General features: G+C 42.8%; 1 protein-coding gene across 2 annotated transcripts in view; it reads right to left on the bottom strand.

Annotated features, from left to right (window-relative positions):
- Positions 1-11,191: 11,191 nt before the first annotated feature.
- Positions 11,192-25,901, bottom strand: part of SLAMF1 (signaling lymphocytic activation molecule family member 1) — a 37,837-nt gene continuing 23,127 nt past the window's right edge. For both annotated transcript variants that reach the window (XM_002715225.6, XM_089299709.1), the window contains exons 4-7: positions 24,227-24,325; positions 20,454-20,527; positions 13,726-13,818; positions 11,192-12,266 (exon numbers count right to left, since the gene is read on the bottom strand). In XM_002715225.6, the coding sequence (XP_002715271.1) occupies positions 12,216-12,266; positions 13,726-13,818; positions 20,454-20,527; positions 24,227-24,325 (317 nt within the window). In that variant the 3' untranslated portion in view covers positions 11,192-12,215. The remainder of the gene's footprint in view (positions 12,267-13,725; positions 13,819-20,453; positions 20,528-24,226; positions 24,326-25,901) is intronic.

The following is a 25,901-nucleotide window of genomic DNA, read 5'->3' as shown; positions in this document are numbered from 1 at the left end:
AAACTGTTTTATCATTCAAAATAGGAGATGTATTTGGGATTAAAAGAGACCCTAGGGCTGGCGCCGCGGCTCACTAGGCTAATCCTCCACCTTGAGGCACCAGCACACTGGGTTCTAGTCCCGGTCAGGCGCCAGATTCTGTCCCAGTTGCCCCTCTTCCAGGCCAGCTCTCTGCTGTGGCCCGGAAGTGCAGTGGAGGATGGCCCAAGTGCTTGGGCCCTGCACCCCATGGGAGACCAGGAGAAGTACCTGGCTCCTGCCTTCGGATCAGCGCGGTGCACCGGCCGCAGCACGCTGGCCGCGGTGGCCATTGGAGGGTGAACCAATGGCAAAAGAAAGACTTTTCTCTTTGTCTCTCTCTCTCACTGTCCACTCTGCCTGTCAAAAAAAAAAAAAAAAAAGACCCTAAACAAATACTAGCTGATGTTTTGAAATACCTATATTTTTGATGAAAATTTGAGTTTCATTATAATGATATACTTGCAATAGTTTCATTAAAATATTTTTAAAAAAGAAAATAATTTTTGAAAATAAACATGACATCTGTTTTTATTAAGGTAACAATAAAATAAAAATTATTTATTACTATTTGTACATTAAATATATATAATTGGCCATATGAACATCAAAAATAATATTTTTGGTACATTCTCATAGAGTTTCATTAATTTTTCAGCTATATTTGTCTCTAGTACCAGTTCTCTGGAATTTTTTTCTGAAGAATATGTTTTTATATAAAATTTCATCTTACTAACTCTCTTATAAAATGTCTATAAGCAAAAATAGATAAATAGTAAATAGCCTGCAGGGTACCTCACATTTTGTTTTTCTTTCTTTTAAAGATTTATTTATTTATTTGAAAGTCAGAGTTAGTTACAGACAAGGAGAGGCAGAGGCAGAGAGAGAGAGAGATCTTCCATCTGCTGGTTCAGTCCCAGGAGAACTGGAATGAATGGAGCTGGGCAGATCCAAAGTGAGGAACCAAGAATTTCTTCCAGGTCTCCCACATGGGTGCAGAGGCCCACACACTTGGGCCATCTTCCACTGCTTTCCCAGGTGGATTAGCAGGGAGCTGGATTGGAAGTGGAGCCCCTGGGACTCAAACCAGCACCCATATGGGATGCCAGTGCTGCAGGTGGTGGCTTTACTCACTACGCCACAGCACTGGCCCTGCTACTTCACATGTTTGTTATATGATGTCTAAAATTGTTGGTATCTTTACAGGACTCTTCACTGTGGATCACTATTTTTCACTGAGAGATAAGTCTCTGTGATTGCTCACACGCAAGCTCAGGGGAGATTCTGCAATAGAAGGTGTTCTGTGTCTTCGTTTGGGTTTTGCCATAGAAAAATTCCTCAAAGTGGGTGGCAGATGGACAGCAACCATTTATTCTTCACAAATTGGAAGCCTGAGAAGTCCACTACCAGGGTGCTTGTAGGTTCAGCATCTGGTGAGGGCCCCCTCCTTCCTAGCTGATGCTATCTCATTGTATCCACCACACAGTGGGAAAGAAGAGCCAGCCCCCTGGGTCTCTTACATGGGCACAAATCTGAATCCACAGGGCTTTCCCAGAGCCCACCTCTCAACACCATCATCTTGAAGATTAGGTAAATGTAGGAATTTGTGGGCAACTCAAACATTCAGACCATAGCATTCTGAATTCTAAATACTTGCATGCAGAACATTTAAACCTTTTAGTGCAGGTACTTTCAGATTCTGTATTAGTACCTCCATTCACAGTACCTTACTTACACAAATTGCTTTGCTACACAACATTTGTCAAATAAGTTCTATGCATTTACTATTCTTTTGGTTATTGTGCCCAAATTAATTTTGCAAAACTGAAGTCTTTATTAACTTCATTGAGATCTGGTGCAGAATAAAAATATCTCCAATTTAGTTAAGAATTTGTGCAAGTTAGATACTACAAAGCGTAGGTCTTCCCCTTCCAAGGGGGATGTAACACTTTGTGCAGGTTGGTACTCTTGCTGGAATAAATATAAAAGGCCAGATGAATTACAGAAGTCTTTTTTTCAGATTTATTTTATTATTTATTTCAAAGACATAGTTACAGAGAGAGGTAGAGACATAGAGACAGAGGTATTGCACCTGCTGGTTCACTTCCCAAATGGCTGTAATGGATGGAGCTCACAGGTCTGAAGCCAGGAGCTTCTTCCAGGTCTCCCACATGAGTGCATGGGTCCAAGGACTTGGGCCATCTTCCACTGCTGCCCCAGGCACATTAGCAGGGAGCTGGATTGGAAGTAGAGCAGCTGGGACTTGAACTGGCACCCATATGGGATGCTGGCACTGTAGGTTGGGGGCTTTAACCTTCTGTGCCACAGCGCCGGCTCCAATTTATAGAAGTCTTAAAAGGAGAGCTGGGGAGATAGGCGACACCATGGCCTAAGCTTGCAGAGAGGCAGGACCTTCCTGAGGTGACCTGACAACCACCCATCATTTTACCCCTTCTAGAGAGCAAGGGGGAGGAGGAGATTATTGAGCTTAGTTTAGGAAGAGAGGGGAGAGATAACGACTTTATTGACTATGCAAATCTAGAGAGGAAACTGGAAACCAGAGGTGGCCTCTAACACATGGCTAATTTTCTCAACAGGACGTTTGGTAGATTTGAGGGCCATATAGTGGGTTTGGGGAGCTGGACTGTCGAAATACGAAATTACAAGTTGAGCTTAAAGATCTTAATTGGGGGCTGGTATTGTGGTACACTGGGTTAAACTGTCGCTTGCAATGTTGGCTTCCCATCTCAGAGCACTGCTTGGAGTCTTGGCTTCTCCACTTCTGTCTCAGTTTCCTGCTAACGTTCCAGAGAAAGCAGCACAAAACGACCCAAGTGATTGGGCACCTGTCACCCTTGTTGGAGTGGAGTTCTGGGGTGGAGTTCTAGGCTCCTAGTTTCAGCTTGGCACAGTCTTGGTCATTGAGGTCATTTGGGGGAGTGAACCAGCAGATGGAAGATCTCTTTCTGTCTCTCCCTCTCTCTCCATAACTATGTCTTTCAAATAAATAAATCTCTAATGGCTTTATTTGCAATTCAGGATTTGGACATTTCACTCCATGAAATACAATTAGTGTTCTGGCGAGTGTAGCAGAAGACGTGGGATTTATAGACAGAGAAGAGTTGAGAAAAGCAGAAGCAATGCAATTGAAACTGGTCTGAGTGAAAAATTTGGCAATCATCTTCCTCCTGACTTCTCAGAAGATCAGACAACAGTTTAGTTTCATTTTGGTGGTGTGCAAATTTAGTATGAGTGACTTCTTTTTAATTTTTAGTCTGGGCTGTTTGGGTCTGGTGTCTTGGAGCTTGATCCAAAATAGTGACCTCCTATTCATTTGCCAGTTCTGAGAGCAGAGTGGAGGCCGGCGCCGCGGCTCACTAGGCTAATCCTCCGCCTTGCGGTGCCGGCACACCAGGTTCTAGTCCCGGTCGGGGTGCCGGATTCTGTCCCGGTTGCCCCTCTTCCAGGCCAGCTCTCTGCTGTGGCCAGGGAGTGCAGTGGAGGATGGCCCAAGTGCTTGGGCCCTGCACCCATGGGAGACCAGGAGAAGTACCTGGCTCCTGCCATCAGATCAGTGCGGCGCGCTGGCCACAGCGCGCCGGCTGCAGCGGCCATTGGAGGGTGTGTCTCTCTCTCTCACTGTCCACTCTGCCTGTCAAAAAAAAAAAAAAAAAAAAAAAAAGCAGAGTGGAAGTCAGTGGCCTCTCCCTTCGCTCCTTTGCCGAGTCTGAAGCTGTGTGGGATGAGACTGAAGGGTTGGACCAGGAAATTCTGAAGGGAAGAGCTGGTCTCCCGCTGTCTCTCAGATCTGAGAGTAGATGCGTGGTGGTCTCTTAATCAAAGGTCAAGGAGGGCCAGGCCAGTGGAACTGGGTGAAGCAGGGGTAGATTAAGCCTTATCTAAGTTGAAACCCAGCCAAGCTGGTTTGTGTGCACTGAGGTGAACAGCCTCAGCATCTGCCTAAGAGAATATCCACAACTGGGGCCGGCACAGCTCTCTGCTATGGGCTGGGAAGGCAGTGGAAGATGGCTCAAGTGCTTGGGCCTCTGCACCTGTGTGGGAGACCCGGAGGAGGCTCCTGGCTCCTGGTTTTGGATCAGCTCAGCTCTGGCCATTGTGATCATTTGAGAAGTGAACCAGTGGAAAGGAAGACTTCTCTATCTGGCTCTACCTTTCTCTGTAACTCTGTCTTTCAAATAAATAAAAATATTTCTAAAAAATTAGCTACAATTACTATCTTGAAGAAAATGCAGGAAAAAGCTGATACAATAGATTACTAAAGCTGCCATCAATCCCACTGGGCCTCCTTATCTCTCAGGGGCAGGGGCAGCTCTCCTTCCAGCCTGCAAGTATGACTAGCTGATCCCTGAATAAGACCCTGGCCTTTGCATGGGAGGGAAGGGGTAGCAGGGACTCTGGGGCAGAGTGGACGATATTGCTCCATCTCCCTCTTGTGGCTGCTGTGTAGAACTCACTAAAAATCTTTGATGTCAGAGCCTGTAGGACGATGGTTAGTAAATCTCAATCTAGATTTCATTTGGATTTGAGGTAGGGTTTGGGCATCAATATTTATGTTTTAAAAATATTTTTTATTTCTAGGCCGGCACCATGGCTCAATAGGCTAATCCTCCACCTTGCGGCGCCGGCACACCGGGTTCTAGTCCCGGTCGGGGCACCGGATTCTGTCCCGGTTGCCCCTCTTCCAGGCCAGCTCTCTGCTATGGCCAGGGAGTGCAGTGGAGGATGGCCCAGGTGCTTGGGCCCTGCACCCCATGGGAGACCAGGAAAAGCACCTGGATCCTGGCTCCTGCCATCAGATCAGCACGGTGCGCCGGCTGCAGCGGCGGCCATTGGAGGGTGAACCAACGGCAAAGGAAGACCTTTCTCTCTCTGTCTCTCTCTCTCACTGTCCACTCTGCCTGTCAAAAAAAAAAATTTTTTTATTTCTTTGAGATAGGGAGAGAGGGAGAAAGGGAGGAAGGGTGGGAAGAAGAGAGAGGGAGATTGAGATCTTCTGTCTGCTACCTGATGATTTACTCCTTCAAATTTTTCTACAGCTGGGGCTTGGCCAAGCTGAAACTAGGAGACAGGAATTCCCTGTGGGTTTCCCATATGGGTGGCAGGGACCCAATTACTTGAGCCATCACCTGCTGCCTTCCAGGGTGCATTAGCAAGAAGCTGGAACTGGGAACAGAGCTGGACTCAAAGCCCAGGCACTCTGATAGGGGATGAAGGCATCACAGGCAGCATCTTAACTGCAGTGCCAAATACCTACCACAGGCATTGATATTTTACAAGCAACCAGGTAATTCCAGTAGTTAGAAAAGTGTGGGGATATTGGCAGATTGGGACCATGCTTAGGTGATCAGTGGACCACTTTCAGCATATGATTTTTGGTAGCTCTACACGTACTAGGAGTATGGAAGTGTATTTGGTCTGCTCAAAGCAGACTCAGGACCCAGCCTATCTCTAGATCAGTGGTGCTCAAATAGGTAAGATTTTGCCCACCAGAAAACAATCAACGTGATACACCACATTAACAGACTGCAGAAGAAAAACCATATGATTATCTCAATAGAGGCAGAGAAAGCATTTGATAAAATACAACACCCTTTCATGATGAAAACTCTAAGCAAACTGGGTATGGAAGGAACATTCCTCAATACAATCAAAGCAATCTATGAAAAACCCACGGCCAATATCATATTGAATGGGGAAAAGTTGGAAACATTTCCACTGAGATCTGGTACCAGACAGGGATGCCCACTCTCACCACTGCTATTCAATATAGTTCTGGAAGTTTTAGCCAGAGCTATTAGGCAAGAAAAAGAAATTAAAGGGATATGAATTGGGAAGGAAGAAGTCAAACTATCCCTCTTTGCAGATGATATGATTCTTTATTTAGGGGACCCAAAGAACTCTACTAAGAGACTATTTGAACTCATAGAAGAGTTTGGCAAAGTAGCAGGATATAAAATCAATGCACAAAAATCAACAGCCTTTGTATACACAGACAATGCCACGGCTGAGGAAGAACTTCTAAGATCAATCCCATTCACAATAGCTACAAAAACAATCAAATACCTTGGAATAAACTTAACCAAGGACGTTAAGGATCTCTACGATGAAAATTACAAAACCTTAAAGAAAGAAATAGAAGAGGATACCAAGAAATGGAAAAATCTTCCATGCTCATGGATTGGAAGAATCAATATCATCAAAATGTCCATTCTCCCAAAAACAATTTACAGATTCAATGCAATACCAATCAAAATACTGAAGACCTTCTTCTCATATCTGGAAAAAATGATGCTGAAATTCATATGGAGACACAGGAGACCTCGAATAGCTAAAGCAATCTTGTACAACAAAAACAAAGCCGGAGGCATCACAATACCAGATTTCAGGACATACTACAGGGCAGTTGTAATCAAAACAGCATGGTACTGGTACAGAAACAGATGGATAGACCAATGGAACAGAATAGAAACACCAGAAATCAATCCAAACATCTACAGCCAACTTATATTTGATCAAGGATCCAAAACCAATCCCTGGAGTAAGGACAGTCTATTCAATAAATGGTGCTGGGAAAATTGGATTTCCACATGCAGAACCCTGAAGCAAGACCCCTACCTTTCACCTTACACAAAAATCCACTCAACATGGATTAAAGATCTAAATCTATGACCTGACACCATCAAATTATTAGAGAGCATTGGAGATACTCTGCAAGATATAGGCACTGGCAAAGACTTCTTGGAAAAGACCCCAGAAGCACAGGCAGTCAAAGCCAAAATTAACATTTGGGATTGCATCAAATTGAGAAGTTTCTGTACTGCAAAAGAAACAGTCAGGAGAGTGAAAAGGCAACCGACAGAATGGGAAAAAATATTTGCAAACTATGCAACCGATAAAGGGTTGATAACCAGAATCTACAAAGAAATCAAGAAACTCCACAACATCAAAACAAACAACCCACTTAAGAGATGGGCCAAGGACCTCAGTAGACCTTTTTCAAAAGAGGAAATCCAAATGGCCAACAGACACATAAAAAATGTTCAGGATCACTAGCCATCAGGGAAATGCAAATCAAAACCACAATGAGGTTTCACCTCACCCCGGTTAGAATGGCTCACATTCAGAAATCTACCAACAATAGATGCTGGAGAGGATGTGGGGGAAAAGGGACACTAACCCACTGTTGGTGGGAATGCAAACTGGTTAAGCCACTATGGAAGTCAGTCTGGAGATTCCTCAGAAATATAACCCTACCATACAACCCAGCCATCCCACTCCTTGGAATTTACCCAAAGGAAATGAAAATTGGCAAACAAACAAGCTGTCTGCACATTAATGTTTATTGCAGCTCAATTCACAATAGCTAAGACCTGGAACCAACGCAAATGCCCATCAACAGTAGACTGGATAAAGAAATTATGGGACATGTACTCTATATAATACTATACAGCAGTCAAAACGAAATCTGGTTATTTGCAACAAGATGGAGGAATCTGGAAAACATTATGCTGAGTGAATTAAGCCAGTCCCAAAGGGATAAATATCATATGTTCTCCCTGATCAGTGACAACTAACTGCGCACCAAAGGGAAAAACCTGTTGAAGTGAAATGGACACTATGAGAAACAGTGACTTGATCAGCTCTTGTCCTGACTGTTGATGTACAATGTAATACTTTATCCATTTTAGTATTTTCTCTTTGTTTTGTTCTAGTACTATTGGTTGAACTCTGTGATTAACACACAATTATTCTTAGGTGTTTAAATTTTAACTGAAAAGTGATCCCTGTTAAATATAAGAGTGGGAATAAAAGAGGGAGGAGATGCACAATTTGGGACATGCTCAATCGGACTTGCCCCAAATGGTGGAGTTAGAAACGTGCCAGGGTATTCCAATACAATCCCATCAAGGTGGCATGTACCAATGCCATCTCACTAGTCCAAGTGATCAGTTTCAGTTCATAGTTGATCACACTGATAGGTCTAAGAGTCAAAGGGATCACACAAACAAGTCTAGTGTCTGCTAATACTAGCTGATAGAATCAAAAAGGGAGAGAACGATCCATCATGGGAAGTGGGATACACAGTAGACTCATAGAATGGCAGATGTCCTAAATAGCACTCTGGCCTCAGAATCAGATCTGGCTGCAGAGCCCATGAGAGTATTTTAGGCATGGAAAGCCAAGACACCCTGGAAAAGAAAAAAAAAAAGACCTAAATGGAAGATCTCTGCGAGTGAGATCCCAGTGGAAAGAATGGGGCCATCAAAGAAGGAGGTACCTTTCTCTGAAGGGAGGAGAGAACTTCCACTTTGACTAGGACCCTGTCAGAATAAGATCGAAGTCGGTGAACTCAAAAGGCTTCCATAGCCTTGGCAACTCATGACTAGAGCCTAGGGAGATTACTGATGCCATAAACAAGAATGTCAAACTGTTAAGTCAACAACAGGAGTCACTGTGTACTTACTTCTCCTGTGGGATCTGTCCTTAGTGTGTTGTCCAATGTGAAGTAATGCTATAACAGTATTTTACACTTTGTGTTTCTGTGTGGGTGCAAACTGATGAAATCTTTACTTAATATATACTGAATTGATCTTCGGTATATAAAGATAATTGAAAATGAATCTTGATGTGAATGGAATGGGAGAGGGAGTGGGAGATGGGAGGGATGTGAGTGGGAGGGAAATCATGGCGGGGGGAAGCCATTATAATCCATTAACTGTACTTTGAAAATTTATATTTACTAAATAAAAAAAAGAATTAGAAAAAAAAAGATTTTGCCCACCAGGGAACATTTGGCAAAGTCTGGAGACATTTTTGATTGCCATGCTCTAGGGCAGAGGGTGTACTGGAGTGTCTAGTGCGTAAGGCCAGGGATGCTGCAAAACATCCTACAATGTGTAGGACCGCCCCCACAGCAAAAGCTTTTCCAGCTCATAACGTCAACAGTGCTGCAGCTAGGAAGCCTGGCTCTAGATGTCTCTACAAGGGGAATTCGGGGGAAGTTCAGAGAAGGGGATTATTCTGGCAGTGAGCAAAGCTAAATCCTTAAACACAGTTCTCTTCTCTGCCTGGAGAGTGGTTCCCTGCACTTTGGTGATGGGAGGCAGTGAACTATCCCCTGCCCGCAGGTAAAGGGAAAACCTCACAGTGTCCACTGTCAATCCAATCCAAGTGGCTACTGTCAGTGTTTCCTAACAAGGCTACGACGCACACTGGCCACCCTGCCATGTGACAAATCCTACAGCAAACACAAAATGAAAGCGTGATGTCCTTGATGGATCAGCTGTATTTCATTCATTTCCAAGAAGGAGAAATGTGAGCCCCAGGAGGAGAATGAGTTCACAGTGGCCTCTTGGCCAGCACATGCACCCTGTAGTCAGTGCATCTGAGATGTCTAAAGAAGCCTGGGACTATGTCCAGTGGTGGTTCAGAATTTCAGTCTCTGAAAACCAAGACTGGGTCTGTTCCTCCCAGCTTCTCCAGAATTCAGCTGTGCTTGGTCCAGAGAAACATCATAGGAGAAACATGGGGAATCCCGACTCTAAAGTCTCAGTTTTGTTTCTTCAGGCCTAAGGGGAAGGCAAGCTGCATCTTACCCACAGCTCCATGTGGGGAGACTGCAGAGCAGCACACATTGCTGTAAGGGTTCTCTGCTTCTGCACATGGAACCCTGGTGGCCTGGAGGGCGTGGGGCAGAAGGTCAAGTGTTGGAGGGAAAGTCTCCCTCCATCAGGACACAGCCTCCTCCCCTGTAAAGCTCAGAGCCTAGGTGTTCAGGAAGTTCTGAGAGATGAACCCACCTTCTCCCTTTGTTTTTGTCTTTGCATCTGGTGGAGCTCAGCGACAAGAAGAACCCAGTGTTAGCAGCCGAGTCTCCAGCAATCTGAGTAGTGGTAGATGAGTGAGTGGAGTGAGTGCTCACAACCTCAGGTTCAGTAGCTCCATGGCTTGAGAACAGATGGCTACAGAACCTAAGGTTATAGAAGGGTGGTGGAGTGGATGTATTTTTTTTCCCCAAACAACATCTGAAACCCATTTCTTCTGTTTGAGGGAATTCCTTCACTCAAAGGCAGAGCCCATCAACCAGTAGGAACATGGAACATGCCAGATATTCAATTCCCAGTTGCCCTTGGAGGTAGCACATGGACGTGTGACCAGGATTGACCACTCAATCCCAGATTTGCATTAGAAACATAGATGAAAAGGGATCCCTCGGGAATACATTTTGGTGATGTACAGTGCAGCCACAGCTGTAACCCCGAGTTTCCAGTCCAGTATAGGCTGCAAATCCATGTCTAGTGCTGAGGACAGTGGCCGGTCCACTGTGGTTCCCCAAATTGTTTCCCTACATTGGTTTTGTAACTTTGGCTGTGGTTCTAGCCACAACCTGGTCTCCCATTACCCTGCTCACTTTCAAACCATGGTTTTCCCAAATCTCCTACAGTTATTTAAACAAACCATTGTGTGTGTGTGTGTTTTTTTTTTTTTATTTGACAGAGTTAGTGAGAGAAAGAGACAGAGAGAAAGGTCTTCCTTCCGTTGGCTCACCCCCCAGATGGCCGCTACGGTCGGAATTACGCTAATCCGAAGCCAGGAGCCAGGTGTTTCCTCCTGGTTTCCCACGTGGGTGCAGGCACCCAAGCACCTGGGCCATCCTTCGGTGCCTCCCTGGGCCACAGCAGAGAGCTGGACTGGAAGAGTAGCAGCCGGGACTAGAACCCGGTGCTCATGTGGGATGCAGGCGTTGCAGGTGGAGGATTAGCCAAGTGAGACACGGCGCTGGCTCCCCAATGTCTTTTCAACGCATTCTTTTTCCACATAAAGCAAATTCGGTTTCTGTTGATTGCAACCAAGAGCCCTATTTCAGAAGTTGGACCAGGGAATGGTACAATAATACTGAGCAACAGAACACAGCAGGTGAATTGACTTCAGAGAATTGAGCTGGGAAGTTGGTTCCTTTAGCTACACTATGGGACTGGAGTTGGTTATTTCTTAAAGTATTCACCAAAGGTATACAAGCCAAGAAAAAGAAGAGCTTAAATAAAGATAGCTTATGTGAAAGCAGAGAATATAAAGAAAATAGGACTTTACAGAAAGAAACTCTTGCCTGCAGCCTGTAATCTAAGTTATTGAGCATCCACTCATTTGAAGCTATTGGGCCAAAATAATTTAATTTTTTACTCAAAGGTACATTTAGTGCAAAGAGAGGTATTCCAGGAGTAGGAAGTGTCTGGTAGGGACGCTTAACCTGCATGAGGCCCAGGTTGTGAAGTGGGTTCAGAACCAAGGTGGAGAGTCTTAGCTGAGACCTCAGGTTTGTCACTCAAGAGAGTAAACAAAAAAAGCAGGATTTAAGAATCCTTTTTGGAATGTGAAAAATCGCCATGAGGCAAGTTGAGCACACCAAGTTCCTTTGTACCAGCATCACCAGACACCTGCCACTTTTCTTTACAAGTGAATGCCATTGTGTAGACCCGTACTTTGAAGACTGTTAGATGGTTTCCGTTCCATCGGTGAGGGCCCAGAGACCTCAAAGTCATTTGTGCAGTTTATTGGCTTGTTAGCTTCTGGGCTTTGCAAATAAAATACTGATTTCCTTAGCTTCTTTTGTAGAGTAACCTTGGAGTGTTTTATATATAATAAGGAATTCCTCCTTCACTCTTCGTGCACCCTTCATCCAGAGAGAGAAACTGAGGCACAGAGCCTTGGGCAGGTGTGCAGGTACTCACGACCAGCTTCCAGAACAAAGCAGAAACAGTGAAGATGTAAATTTTTCCAGGCTTTGTGGCAGGTCATCAGCTGTCTGAGATGGCTAGTAGATGCCCTGGCACTCTCTTTGGTCTTTGTTATCCAGTCCTACCAAAGAGTAGGATGCCCAGAAGTCTGGACTCACACTGTCCATTCCATCTGCTATACCACAAAGATGAAAAGCTTATCAGGTAGCTCTTTGTCCTGTGCCCGTGCCCACAGCAGAGTGGGTTAAATGCTTGAGAAGCCTCACTTCTTTGTCCAGTGCATAGTTGTCCATGGAAGAAACACCACTGGGAGGTTGGTTCGAGAAGAGTACAAAGTTATAGAACGTCTGTCATGGGGAACCTGGGGCCTGGGCCCAAGTTCAGTGTTTATTTTGGTTCTTCTACGTTCCTTCAGAAAGTCCCTTTACTGTGTCTGTGGTGTCAGCTCTCTGGAAGTGTCACACTGGCGTAGACTGTGATGGGATTAGGTTCCTGCAGACAAAGCAGAAGCAGTCTGTGAGTGGGGGGATGCAGCACTAGCTTCACTGCTTAGAAAAGGGAAGGGTCCAGCAATCAAGCAGCAGAGTGACTTGTTCAGGATCAGTCCATTGCTGGAGGCACCACTCAGGTCCTTGGCTTCTGCTCCAAGTGGACATTAATGGGCTCAGCCCTTTTTCTAGCAAAAGCAAGCTGTCAGGGAGACCTGTCCCAGGGACCTGAGGACCAGCATGCAGTGTCTTATCTACATCTACATGTTGCCCTCTTCTCTCTCCTTCCCTTGCAAGGAAAAAAAATTTTTTTTAGTAGTTAGACATGGAGCACAAATTGGAGAAACCAAGAGAGCTCTAAACTACTGAGCTTTTAAATGGGCTAGCAAGACCCAGAAGGAAAGCAGGAAGTGGTACCAGCAGGAGAGCAGGAGGGAGGGGAGGAGAAAATCATGTGCAAAGATCTCTCAAAGGGCAAAGAGGGAATGGGGAAATTTAGGAGGTTTTGGTATACAATGTGAAATATGCTTTTTTCCTTCCCAAATAAATGCTATTAAATAAAGATCTATGATCTTTTTTAAATAAAAGCTTTTGAGTTCAGATTTATACTTTTATATTTTTATCTCCCTCTCACAGTACTGAGAATAGACCTCAACATGAAAGTCTATTTCATCTTGAAACAGCATACCCACCCAGGCATATCTGGGCGTGTGTGCAGGAAGAGCTTTGAAGAAGAGGCATAGACATAGGCATCATGGGCTCTCTCATAAAATGTATTGTTTAACGGAGTCCAGCTGGAATCTAGATTTTAGCCGAGATTTCTGCTCATTTAGTAAAGGAAAGATTCCTGTCAGAAGTAAACCTAGTCCATGGGTAGGATAGGTGGGTCTTCTGAGTTGCACATGACTCTATGGACTCATGTGTAGAGTTCCATCCCACATATCCTGACTAAATGGGGCTGGATGGAGTCTCTGCATGAGTGTTATTACAGAGCTCCCCTGATGATTCTGTTCTGCAGCTGGAGTTGGAATTCTCGGACTGAAGCAGCCATTCTCAGACTAGAGTATATCAGAACAACTTGGGCTATGTTGATTTTTAATGAGCAGGTCCCTGGGTAATCATAGACATTGGGATTTAACAGAGTGCTTGTAGGTGGAAGGCCCCAAGCATCTTCACTTTGAGCAAGTGTGCCAGTTGATTCTGATGTGGTCCTTGGATGACTCTCAGAGAAACACCAGCCAAAAGGGAGGGAGCCATAGCTCACCCTATGTCAGTGGGTGCAAGGGTTTTTATGAGAGCCTGAAATCAAGGCCACAGGCACTCCTTGCTGTCTGCTTGCTGTGGCCTACCTTCCCCAGCCCACGACTCATTAATTTGCTTCATTTCATCTCTACCAAAACGACCCTTCATCCCCACCTTCTTATTCACACTCTGCAGAGAGGAGGCACAGAGAGATGCCTCACCTGGACAGACTCTGGCACAGGCTCTGCAGCAGCCACATAAATGGTGGTGCAGGGGTCCTGGGTTACTGGGGTCTCAGGTGTCTTCTGAAGAGGCTGTAAGAGAAGAAAAGCAAGCAGATTAGCTGAGCAGCATGCTAATTCCCACACAACTCTCCCACAGAGAAGCACGGATCCAGGAGGCCTTGCCTTAGAAAGCACCTTAGAGTCAGTTGGGTCAACCTCCATCCTAGGTGTGGATTCTCTCTCAGCTTCCCAAGGAACCCAAGTGACATCTTGGAGCTCATAGCCTCCCAAGGCAGTTCTTGTCCATGATTCCCAGGTAATTTAAAAATCTTCCTCATAGGGAATAAAACTGATGTGGCTCTTCCAGGAGCAGCTGAATGCACAGGATTTTAACAGAATTGTCTCCCTTGACACGCAGAGCTCATTCCATCCCATGCTGCTGGTCCTGCTATTGCCCGCTCTAACACATGTCTTTCCACAACCATTTTTAGCGTTCAGTATAGTTGCTACTCACATTTGACAGATGATGAAGAGAAAGCTCAGAAAGATGAACTACTTTCCTAATGTGCAATTCAAGAAGTATCAAAGCCAAGAGTCCCACCAAGCTCTTTTAACTGAAAGAGCATGTTCCTCCCAGAACTATTCTTTGGTTATGCCAACTTATAGTGACCCATCCTTTACTTAAATCCCTCAGCTATAAAAGTCTAATTCACATGTTGTGGCAACTCTATGCTTATCTAACACACTTTGATATATTTATTCACTATTTCTCCAATCAGACTGTAAATTTCTTGAGAAACACCATACACATACAGATATATTTGCACTCATAAGAAAACAGTGCTGGGTACAGTTTAAAAAAATTTCAGTTGATACATATTGATGTTAATTTGAATGAATTAAACTCCATAATCCCAGGACAAAGTCAGTGCAGGAGTAAGATCATAACCTTGTAAGATAAGGAAGTCATCATTTAAACACATTTGGGGAACATTGTTGATTGGCTAATGTTGCTTTCTGCAAGATTTGAAACCACAACTCCTGTGTTATAATGGGAGAGAGCTAGCAATTGCATTATGTAACCCAAGAGTTAAGGAACTAGAAAAGTTTACTGGAGGAAAGAAGATTCAAGGTAGGACATGATCCCTCTCTTCATGCATTTGATGGATTTAGATTTGTCTGTAGAATCTCTCAGGGGTTGGAATTTGTGGGAAATAGTTTGATTCAATGTAATGAAGAACTTTCTAATAGTGGAAATACGGTCAAGTGTGAGCTAGACTTCCTTGAGAGGCAGTGAGCTCCCAGTATTGGAAGTGCTTCTCGTGCTTTTATTGTGCACAGAAATTACCTGGGGATCTTGTTGAAAGGTTGGCTCTGGGGTGGGGCCTCAGAGCCTGCATTTCTGCGATCCCAGGTGATGCTGATGTTGCTTGTTCTGACTCTATTTTAGTAAAAAGGGATTTGTCAGCACTTTGGAGAAACGTTGTAGAAGACGATTCAAGCAGCAATTGGAAGGTTCAAATGGATGACTTTCAAGATCTGTATAATTTTTAGATATCACCTTTTGGAGAAAATTTGAATTTAAGGAAGAAATTTATGCAGCAATGAGATGGATAAGGAGAATATGAAATCAGTTCATTAAGATAATTTCACTTAGTCTCCATGACTGGAAGAATTTATGCTTTTAACATTTGCTTTTTATATTTTAAAATAAATAATTATTTTTATTTTTTAGTGAAAGGCAGAGAGAGAGAGAGAGAGAGTTCTTTTATTTGCTGGTTCAGTCCGTGAAAGCCTGTAATAGCCAGGGCTGGGCCAGACTGAAGCCAGGGTGCTTAGAACTCAATCTACATCTCCCATGTGAGTGGCAGAGACCCAGATACTTGAACCACCACCTACTCCCTCCCAGGGTCCATTAGCAGGGAGCCGGATTGGAAATGGAGGAACTGAGAATTAAGCCAGGCACTCAGACATAGGATACAGGCATCCCAAGTGGTACTTAACCACTGTACCAAAGGCCTGCCCCCTTTTAATATTTAATTGAACTTTTCAGAAATGAGAAAAAGGTATAAAATAATCACTCAGAGTCCTATAGGTACTATACACATTGTGAGATTCCCTTCAGAATTTTTATATGAGCATAGGAACATAAATGTAACAATTTAGTGCATTTTTCAAGGTTAGTATCTTCAGTGTGCCACTGATTTGCACACACCCAAGGACATCATTTACAAGCAGCTCCTGGGGCACTATTTTCATATGTTCTTTGTAAATGGTGGCCCCTGGAACTAAATGTGAAAGGCAGCAAGCCTCATAAGTCCGAGGAGAGTTCTTAGTAAATAGCAAACATTTGCTGAATAACTTTCCATGCTATCGTGTTGTTGGTTAGGATATGATGCAGCTAGTACAAGTAAGAAAAGAGAACATGTTAATTAAGAGATATTAACAAAGGAAACTGTAAGGATATGGATAAGTTTGAGTGGGTATTGTTATATCAAACAATAATAATTATATCTCAAGTGCTTAAATATATGTGAAATTAAAATAATACTCCCTAAATGGCACATGAATCAGGAGGTGAAGTTATAGTGGAGCTAAAGTGCTATCTAAGAAAGAGAATGAATAACAAACTTTGACAAGTCTAGGATGCATTTTGTAATTTCTAGAACAGGCACTCAACAAACAGAGAAAGATTGTTTAATTGCTGATAGTGAAGATGGAATAATAAAAATAAAAATAAATCCCCCACCAAAGAAACCCCAGTTTCAGCTTCACTAGTGAATTCTCGCAGATCAACCCTACTAAGCATTTCCAGACTAAGAGGAAAGATACACCATGGTGGGTTGAATTGTGGCCTTCACATGATGTGTCCAACCAGAATCTCTGCATATGATTTTATTAATATGATTTTATTAATAAGACTTTTATTAAGTCTTTGAAGATGAAATTAAAGTAAGGATTTCAAAACGAGATCACCCTGGATTAGGTGATGTCCTAAATCCAGTGCTGAACATGCCTGACAGATGCAAAAGGAGAAGGCACCACTTAACAAACTGATTCTGAAATATATACGAAAATGCAAAGGACAAAAATGACCAAAAACTCCTGGAGACAAGAACAAGTGTGAAGGCTCATTTTATCAGATATCAAAATTAATAATAAATCTGTAATGAAAATAGTATGACACTTGTGCAAGTAAAGCAAATAAACAGATCAATGTGATAGTCTAGAGAACATCAAATAGATCCACACGCATATGGAAGCTTGATTTGTGATAAAAATTACCCTACAGTAGGGCAAACACATTATTTTCAATAAATGATTCATAGGACAGTCACATGGAAAAACACGACATTTGATTCTTCTCACACTCTACTCTAAAAATCCTATAGTTTTTTAGATGATAGAATATTTTCATTACCTAGGAATAGAGATTTCTCAAGAACACAAAAATGCTAATAGTAAAGGAAGAGATTAGCAAATTGCTGTACACTAAAATTAAGAACTTCTCTTTATTGATATCTCTGAGACATTGCAAAAGCAAACCACAGATGAGTGAAGGTATTTCCTAGATATGCAACTGACAAGGACTCATATTCAAAACATAAAAAACTCATACAAATCCATTTAAAAGAAATGAAACTCAAAGGCAAGTGGGTAAGAGATTTAATTGGCGCTTTAAGAAAGTATTTTAAGATGATTAATGCAGGCCAGTGCTCTGGCTCAGTAGCTAAAGCCACCGCCTGCAGTGCTGGCACCCCCTATGGGTGCCGGTTTGAGTCCCAGCTGCTCCCCTTCTGATCCAGCTCTCTGCAATGGCCTGTGACAGCAGTAGAAGATGGCCCAAGTGCTTGGGCCCCTGCACCCACATGGGAGATGTGGAATTAGCTTCTGGTTCCTGGTTTCTGATAGGCGCAGTTTGGGCCATTGCAGCCATCTTGGGAGTGAACCATCAGATAGAGGATCTCTCTCTCTCTGCCTCTGCCTCTGCCTCTCTAACTCTTTCAAATAAATAAATGAATATTTTTAAAAAATGACTACCGAACATAAGAAAGTTGTTGATCTTCCTTGATAAACAGGGAGATGCAAAATAAAGCCACAGTGAGACACATCCAACTGATAACATCAAGTCTTGGTTAGCATTTGTAGCAATTAAAACTCTCATATATAGCTGGTAGAAAAGTAAGTTGGTGCACTCATTTTTAAAAAGTTTGTCCTCAGGCAGACACTGTGGTATAGCAGGTTAAGATGCTGTCTGCAGCACCAGCAGCCCAAATGGTTGCCAGTTCAAGTCCCAGCTGCTCCATTTCTGATCTAGCTCCCTGCTAATGTGCTTGGGAAAGCAGAAGCAGATGGCCCAAGTGCTTGGGCCCTTACCATTCTTGTGGGAGAGCTGGATAAAGCTTCTGGCTTCTGGCTTCATCCAGAAAAATAGAGTTACAGAGAGAGAGAGAGAGAGAGAGAGAGAGAGAGAGAGAGAGAGAGTCTTTCACCCACTGGTTCACTCCCTAAATGGCAGCAATGGCCAGAGCTGTGCCAATCTGAAGCCAGGAGCCAGGAACTTCTTCCGGGTCTCCCATGTGGGTGCAGGGGCCCAAGCACTTGGGTCATCTTCCACTGCTTCCCCAAGCACCTTAGCAGGGAGCTGGATCAGAAATGGAGCAGCCAGGATTCAAACCATCACCTATATGGGATGCCAGCACTGCAGGTAGCAGCTTTACCCACTATGCTATAGTGCCGGCCCCTAAATAAATAAATCTTAAAAGTTTGCCTTACTTAGTCAGTTTGAGGCTATGCATACGCTAGGACTTATGAGTTCTACCTCTACTCAACAAAAATATTAAAATTTGTGCATATATCTACCAAAAGACATGGGTATAAATTTTCATAGCTGCAGTTTTCATAATTACCTCAAACTGGAAATCACTAGTTACCTGTATGAGTAAATCTTAGTATATTCAAAGATTGGTAATGTATAAAGTAATGAAAATGAATGCTTTATATCTAAGTTCAAAGACATGTATGACTCTCATGAGGGTACTCTTGAGTAAAAGAAGATAAATACAAGAGGAGAAACAGTAACATACATTTTTATAAAGTTAAAAAATAAGAGGGAGGGGAACTAAACTGTATCTGTAGAATAAGGATTGTAGTCATCCTTAGGTAGAAGTGAAGGAGTGATAGTTGGGAGGTGGCACAGGAGGTCTGTTAGAGCTACTGGCAGTCCTCTTGATCTGAATGGGAGTTGTATTACATTAGAAGGATCAATTCTGAAAGGTGTAATTTCTCCTGAAATAGATATGTAGGTGCAATGAAATCCTGATAAAATATTTTTCTTTTTGTGGTACTTTAGAAGCTGATTCTAAAATACATATGAAAACATAAAGGGATAAGAATAGCCCCCAAACCCTTGAAGATAAACAAGGTGGGAAGACTAGCTTTAACTGATATAAAGATGTGCACTTTAGGGTCCTCACTGAGCTGACATTTACATGTTGTGTATCTTTAGCACATACGTTACACTTTTCGGTGAATACAGGGAGATTCTAACAGCATGGGATAGAGTAGATGGACAGACACATGGTGAAAATATTAAGGCCAGTGGCAAATTAAGCATGTGAATATAGAGTGGATTAACATTATGTCTTTGCAAAAACTGATGAAAGGAAGAGAGAGGAAAGAGAGAGAGGATTTGCAGAGGGGAGGGAAGTGTGGTTTTCTTCTTGGTTCTGTATTTATGGAATGCATGAAATATGTTCACTTTATATTAATAAAAATGAAAATTCACCAAAAGGTGTAAATAAGGAAAAAAATGAACCTGATTACCTAAATTCATAAGTGCAAGAATTGAGAGGGGCTACTCTTGGGACTCGGGTGTTTAAATGGAGTTTGGTTCTTAGCAGGGAGCAAAAGATTGTATAATAACCCCTCCAGACCACTAGGGGGAAGAATCAATAAGAGTTTTTTTCTAATTCATATCCTGGCCCTTGGAAATACATTTTTTGGTTTCTGATGCAATTTTTCAAGATACTAATCAAAGCTATTTTTATCTTCACATCCTTTATTCTAGAATTTGCCTCCCCTCATATTCTAAATGGCCAGATTCTGGCCTATACATTCACCCAGCAGTACTTCCATGTCTGAAAAACTGTATCTACCTACAATTTTTTAGCCTTCCCATCTCTTATTTCCAGTTCATTGCCTCCTCAATATCATCATGTCTCCAGTTTCCCCATCCTTCTTGGTCCAACGACTCCATCATCAGTTTGCTTTCTTCCATCTCCACTTTACAAAGCATCTTGCATCTAATTAGCCACGCTCTCGTCCTAATTCTCAAGATCCAATGCCCTCTTCCTTGTCCCTTTTGCACTTTGCAAATGCTTAGACTTGATCCAGACACAACTACACAATACATTTGGTAACATGGAACTATAGGTGCCTAGGAAGCCGGGCTGGGTGGAGTCATATATCATGTGTTTGCAGCTTCCTCATTTTGTTCCTATGAAGAAACATATGTTTACCCAGTGTTTTTCAGATAATAAATACTCCCTCACAACACTGAAGTTTAATGACCTTTAGCATTTCTCTTGTTCTTGACTTTTTCCCCAGTTGCCTCTGCTCTAGAACCCATACAAGAACCATGAATATCAGGCGTACAAGGTGGACTGGCCAGGAATCCCACAGGAAGCACAAAAGATTCATCCCAAAGAAAGAACAGAACTTACGCCTGACTTCTGGACTTGGGCATAGATAGTAAGGCTCTTCTCTTCCATCGTTGATTGGTAATGGTTAGCTTTGCCTGGGAGAGAGAAATGACAGTGAATATCTTCTCTCTGGCCTCCGGTATGAACTTTGTGCTCAGTCATTTTGTTCTTAACACCTCATGGCATACCCACTTTTCCCAAGAGTACCATGAAAACAAAGCCCTTTGTGCAAACTCTCCATATTTGACATTTGATGTTGGATTAGTTACTTGATCTCTCTATGTCTATTTCCCCATCTTTGAAATAGTACTTGAAATACCTGCCTCATTGGGCCCCTGTAATTAAAGGAGATGTTGTAAAATGTTTAGAACAGCATCTGGCACATTACAAATGACCTCTATCTGTTGGAGGTTATTTTCATTGGTATGTCATTCAATTATTGCAATCTCTATTATTGTCTGTGTCTTACAGCTTTTCTTTGGGGGAAGGCCTTGCTATTTGTATCTCTTTTGCACTTTGCATTGCTTTACTCACAGCTTTCTCTTCTCCTTATTTCTTAGTGACTTGGTGTATATGTGGGATGGTATGTGTATATAGAAGCAATGATCCACTTGGAACTATTTGGAAGATAAAACTACAATGTTATTCAGTTGCCCATCATCTGGAAATTTTTCTGAGAGCCTAGGCCTCTGGAAATTAATAAGTTGTGGCATTTTAATGTTTAGCCAGTTTAAAAAGTTTTCTTTTTAAATTACAAGAATAATTACTTTGATGATAAAATAAAAATTGTTTAGAATGCATAAAGTAAAAAAAAAAACTGGATCCCTCCCCTATTAACCAATCCAGTTTCATTCTCAGAAGTAAGCAGTTTCAAAAGTTTGATACCTAGCTGTACAGGCCAACTCTGTATAGTAGAACCTTCTGAGATGATGAATATGTTCGACGTCTACACTAACGTAGTCACATGCCACATATGGCAACTGAGCACTTGAACCGTGGCTAGTGAAACTGAGGAACTGAATTTTACATTTTTTATTTGAAATTAATTTTAATTCATTTTTTTCCTTTTTTTTTTTTTTTTTGACAGGCAGAGTGGACAGTGAGAGAGAGAGAGATAGAAAGGTCTTCCTTTTCCGTTGGTTCACCCTCCCATGGCCGCCGCGGCCGGCGCATCACGCTGATCTGATGGCAGGAGCCAGGTGCTTCTCCTGGTCTCCCATGGGGTGCAGGGCCCAAGCACCTGGGCCATCCTCCTCTGCACTCCCTGGCCACAGCAGAGAGCTGGCCTGGAAGAGGGGCAACCGGGACAGAATCCGGCGCCCCAACCGGGACTAGATCCCGGTGTGCCGGCACCGCAAGGAGGAGGATTAGCCTAGTGAGCCGCGGCGCCGGCCCTGGCAGATTTATTTTAACATCAATTATTTATCTGCTTAAGAAGCTGGAAGTATACACATGGTGGTTCCAACTGTATTTTTTTTTTCTTCCAGTTGATCCTGACTGAACAATGCATGTATGCATGTGTGTAGACACATGCACACACATATAAAAAGGAGGGTGGAGGTACCAAAAGGAGTGCAAATTCTGAGTTCTGAGTTCTGAGAAACAGACCCTTCAAGTTGGAATCTGTGTGTGTTTTCAGTTAGACATGTCTGCCCAGCACTGTGATAGGTACTGGAAGGGATACACATAAGTAGAGAACAAACTCTGGTCCTTAAGGACTTTTGGTCTTGCGGGAGAGCTCAGGACATTTAGTATTAGTGGGGGCATCTGAAATGGTTAGACAGATGGAGAAAGAGTCTGATCCTTGAAGTTCAAAGAAACCATTGCATCAAGATAATATAATCTCACATTATTTTTTCCCAGTGCAAGAACAAATTTTCAGGAGCCAACTTGACTCAGCTCAAAATGAGCAAGGTCTTAGGGTCTAACAGAAAAGGTCTTGGCCTTATAATTCGGGCATCTCAATATACACATATACAGACACACATTTTAGTCTGTGTCACCACCATTGTCTGACATTGGACAAATCAAGTCATCTCAATGAGGCTGCAGACCACTTAAAATCTTTTTCAGATGAAGCATAAAGTTGTGACTTCAAGTACTTTAAGCCTGCTCTAGGTACTGTTTCCAGATGCTTCCAGGGCAGTCCTCTGCTGGCCATAGGATTTAAACACTGATGTTGTAGCTCACCTACATTATGGAGATGTGTGTGTGTGTGTGATCCATACATCCACAGAAGCCACTATGTGCAGTGCTTTCTGTATACTGACTTAACCAATCCCTACAACAGTACTAAAGGTATGAGATTATCTCCATTTTGCAGGTGAGTGGTTTAGTCATTTGGTCACACAGCTAATCAGTGGCAAAGCCTACGTTTGCATGTAGTTTGTCTAATGCCAAATCCTATGTCCTTAACCAGTATTCTTCTGGACATGAACTTGCCAGAGTCCAGATGAAAATCTTCAGAGTCAGACCACATTATGTAAGAGCTGATACTATTAGAAGCTGCCAACAGAATCTCTTGAGTGGGGCCTATGCTACAGCTCAGCAGGTTAAAGTCTTGACCCCAGCATCCCTTATGGACACCAATTTGAGTCCTGGCTGCTCCACTTCCAATCCAATTCCCTGCTAAAGTGCCTGGGAAAGCAGTGGAAATGGGCCTTGGGCCCCTGCATTCAGGTGGGAAGCCCAGAATAAGCTCCTGGCTTTGGCCTGGCCCAACTAGGTCATTGCAGTTATTTGGGGAGTGAACCAATGGATAGAAGATTCTCTCTCTCTCTCTCTCTCTCTCTCTCTAACTGTGCCCTTAAAAAAAAGAAAGAATCTCTTGAGTAAAGTTTTGTGGCAGGTCTAACACCTTAATACAAATTTTGCCAAGGTTTGAGGCAAAGTTTTTTGTGTTACTGGTATACAAGGACTAAATGATGACTGTTTCTTTATCATGCAAACCAAATGTGGTTGCCCCACCCCCATCTCCTTAGGCTGTCAACATAATTTCTCTCTGAATCACACCCCCACCCTCTAGCTCCTCCCCAGCTGTTAATGAAGGAAATGAGACAAAAGTAGGTAGTTGTGCTATGATCTAGATTTTCTTATATAAGCAAAACCAACGCCAGAGTGCTGAGATAAGGGCTTTTCTAAAAAGGTTGTGTGTGGACAACACTGTTCTACTTGAGAATGAGATCAGCTATCAGTAAGGATCAAGTTCCATCTTTACCACAGGAAGACCAGTCAGGGTTCCTGCCCTGGTTTGGGGCAGGACGTTCTGATTCCAGTGTGGGTTGATAATAATCAGTGTGGTCAAAGGGAGCTTTTTCCCTGAGATATAGAATCAGAGGACAATTTGGGGGACAAGGCAGGAGGCACTACCTGTAGGCACTTGAAATGCAAGGAAATAATCATTCCTTAATGGTTTTGAACTACCTTGGATGACTTCTTGTTTAAGGAAATCAATGAATTTTCTGAATTTGGCTCCCTAGTGAATACTGTGTTAAGACCCTTGTCTGCACCGCTTCAGTTACATGCCTCTACTGCAGTACTGAAACTATTTGCATAATGTCTTTGACATCAGACACCATGGCTCTTCTCACTAACTTACCCCATGGCCTAGTAGAGAGGCTCAATATGAGTTGAATTAGACTGAATTAAGCCAGGTCCCAGTACTTTTATTCTATATTTTTCAAAGGTGGCCCCAGGCAGAGACCCAAAGTGGTTGACAGCAATCTATGCTTGTGGGGAGAGAGCCCCCTGCTTAGCACAGTCTGACATGAATTTCTTTACAGTTAGGAACCTACCTCTTCTTCTGGACAGTAGGATGACCACCTCAAGCACCATGATGGCAACAACGATGCCCCCTAGGAACAGCCCAGCATACAGTCCCCACTGTCTCGAACCTGAAAAAGAAGTCAAAGGGCAATCTCAAAAACACAGTGAGTTGAGAAACATCCTGCACGGAAGTGGGAAGATTGAATCTTGAGTTCTGTTTCTATCTTCTCTCCCCAGGGAGACATTTATTGCCATGGTTTAGAGATCAGCTTTAGGTCACCCAAGATTTCCATACCTGTTTTCTCATCTTAATTTTGCTCACCATACTTGACTTTCATATTCTTAATTTCCATGAAGGTTTTTCTGGACAAATGCCTTATTTTCACCTCAACTACCACTTTAAAATGAAACTTCTCTTAATCGCTCCTAATTCAATCTTCTCTGCTTAGCTTCATCTCTATTTCAAAATTTCTAATAAATCTTGCATCCATTTTTGTTAAAAAGAACATGGTGGTTCCACGTGTGGCCTCCCTGCCACAGTGCAATTCTCATGAGACGCTGGGAGGAAGAAAGACCTACTTTTCTTTTTGAAAAATATATGTAATCGTGCTATTATTGTTCTTCCATGCAAATAACTGTGTCAAACCCACTAGACCTTAACTGAGAGGAAAGTATGTAGTTTTTCCTGTCAATCATCCCCTCATGTTTAAAATTAACTGAGGTCACCCATGCTGAAACTGAGAGAGCCAACTTTTATTGCCAGCTCTCTTTTACTCACTTTACCAAGTACCATGGAACAGGGAGCAACCCTGGAAAACAGCGAATGAGACCTCTTGCCCTAGTGAGCAAGACATTTAGCTTGATAAGCTAATAGTAGATGATAATTGAGTGCTTACAATGGGACATTTTTTTTAAAGCAGTATGCACACTAATGTACTCTGTCCTCACAGCAGCCCTACAGGGTAGGTACTCTCATTACTCTCACGTTATGGACAAGGAGACAGGCATAGAAAACCTCAAGAATTAGAGCGTAATCTAGGAGTAGGAACATAGCTGAATCCCAGAGACAGACTTCTTGGAGAATCAGAGAGACATATGGGCTTGGCGGAGACTAATCCCAGGATAATGAACACTGGAAGCCAATCTAAAGCATTACCATTCTAAGCAAAGTAATAGCATGAAGGTTCTAAATTGTGTAATGCCAGGTGTTAAGTATTAATATGTAAGGGTTACACAGGGGAGGGGGCCTCAGAAAGTTCATAGAAAACTGGAATGAAATGATAGTGTGCATTTTCTCTAATAAGGATGCTGTTTGTGACTGTGATGGCTGTGTTGGGAAAAAGTTGAAAGGAAGGAATAGGTGGGTTACAGAGGAACAGAGTAATGGCAGGAACAATTCAGATGTTTACAGAACTGACCAAAAATAAGGCTGAAATCTCACTGAGGTTATCAAAGGCATCTAATCATGGTCTAGGTGGGTGTCCATCCTGATGGCTAACCATAAGTTTCTTTCTTGGTGTGAAAAAGATTCTTTATCTTGCTAAGCTTTGATTATATATTCTCTTTCCCAAATTAAAAATTTTTTAATCTTTCCAGACACCATCCTTGGCAGTCATATGATCTAATTAAAAATGAGGTGGGCATTGTGGCATAGCTGGTTAAGCAGCTGCCTACTACACTGGCATCCCATATAGGCTATGGTTC

This window comes from Oryctolagus cuniculus, chromosome 7 (genome assembly GCF_051225735.1).
Source record: "Oryctolagus cuniculus isolate XC-2025 breed Fujian yellow rabbit chromosome 7, ASM5122573v1, whole genome shotgun sequence".
Classification (NCBI taxonomy): Eukaryota; Metazoa; Chordata; class Mammalia; order Lagomorpha; family Leporidae; genus Oryctolagus; species Oryctolagus cuniculus.
The sequence above is the reverse complement of the archived record's forward strand: the minus strand, read 5'-3'. Positions and strand labels throughout refer to the sequence as shown.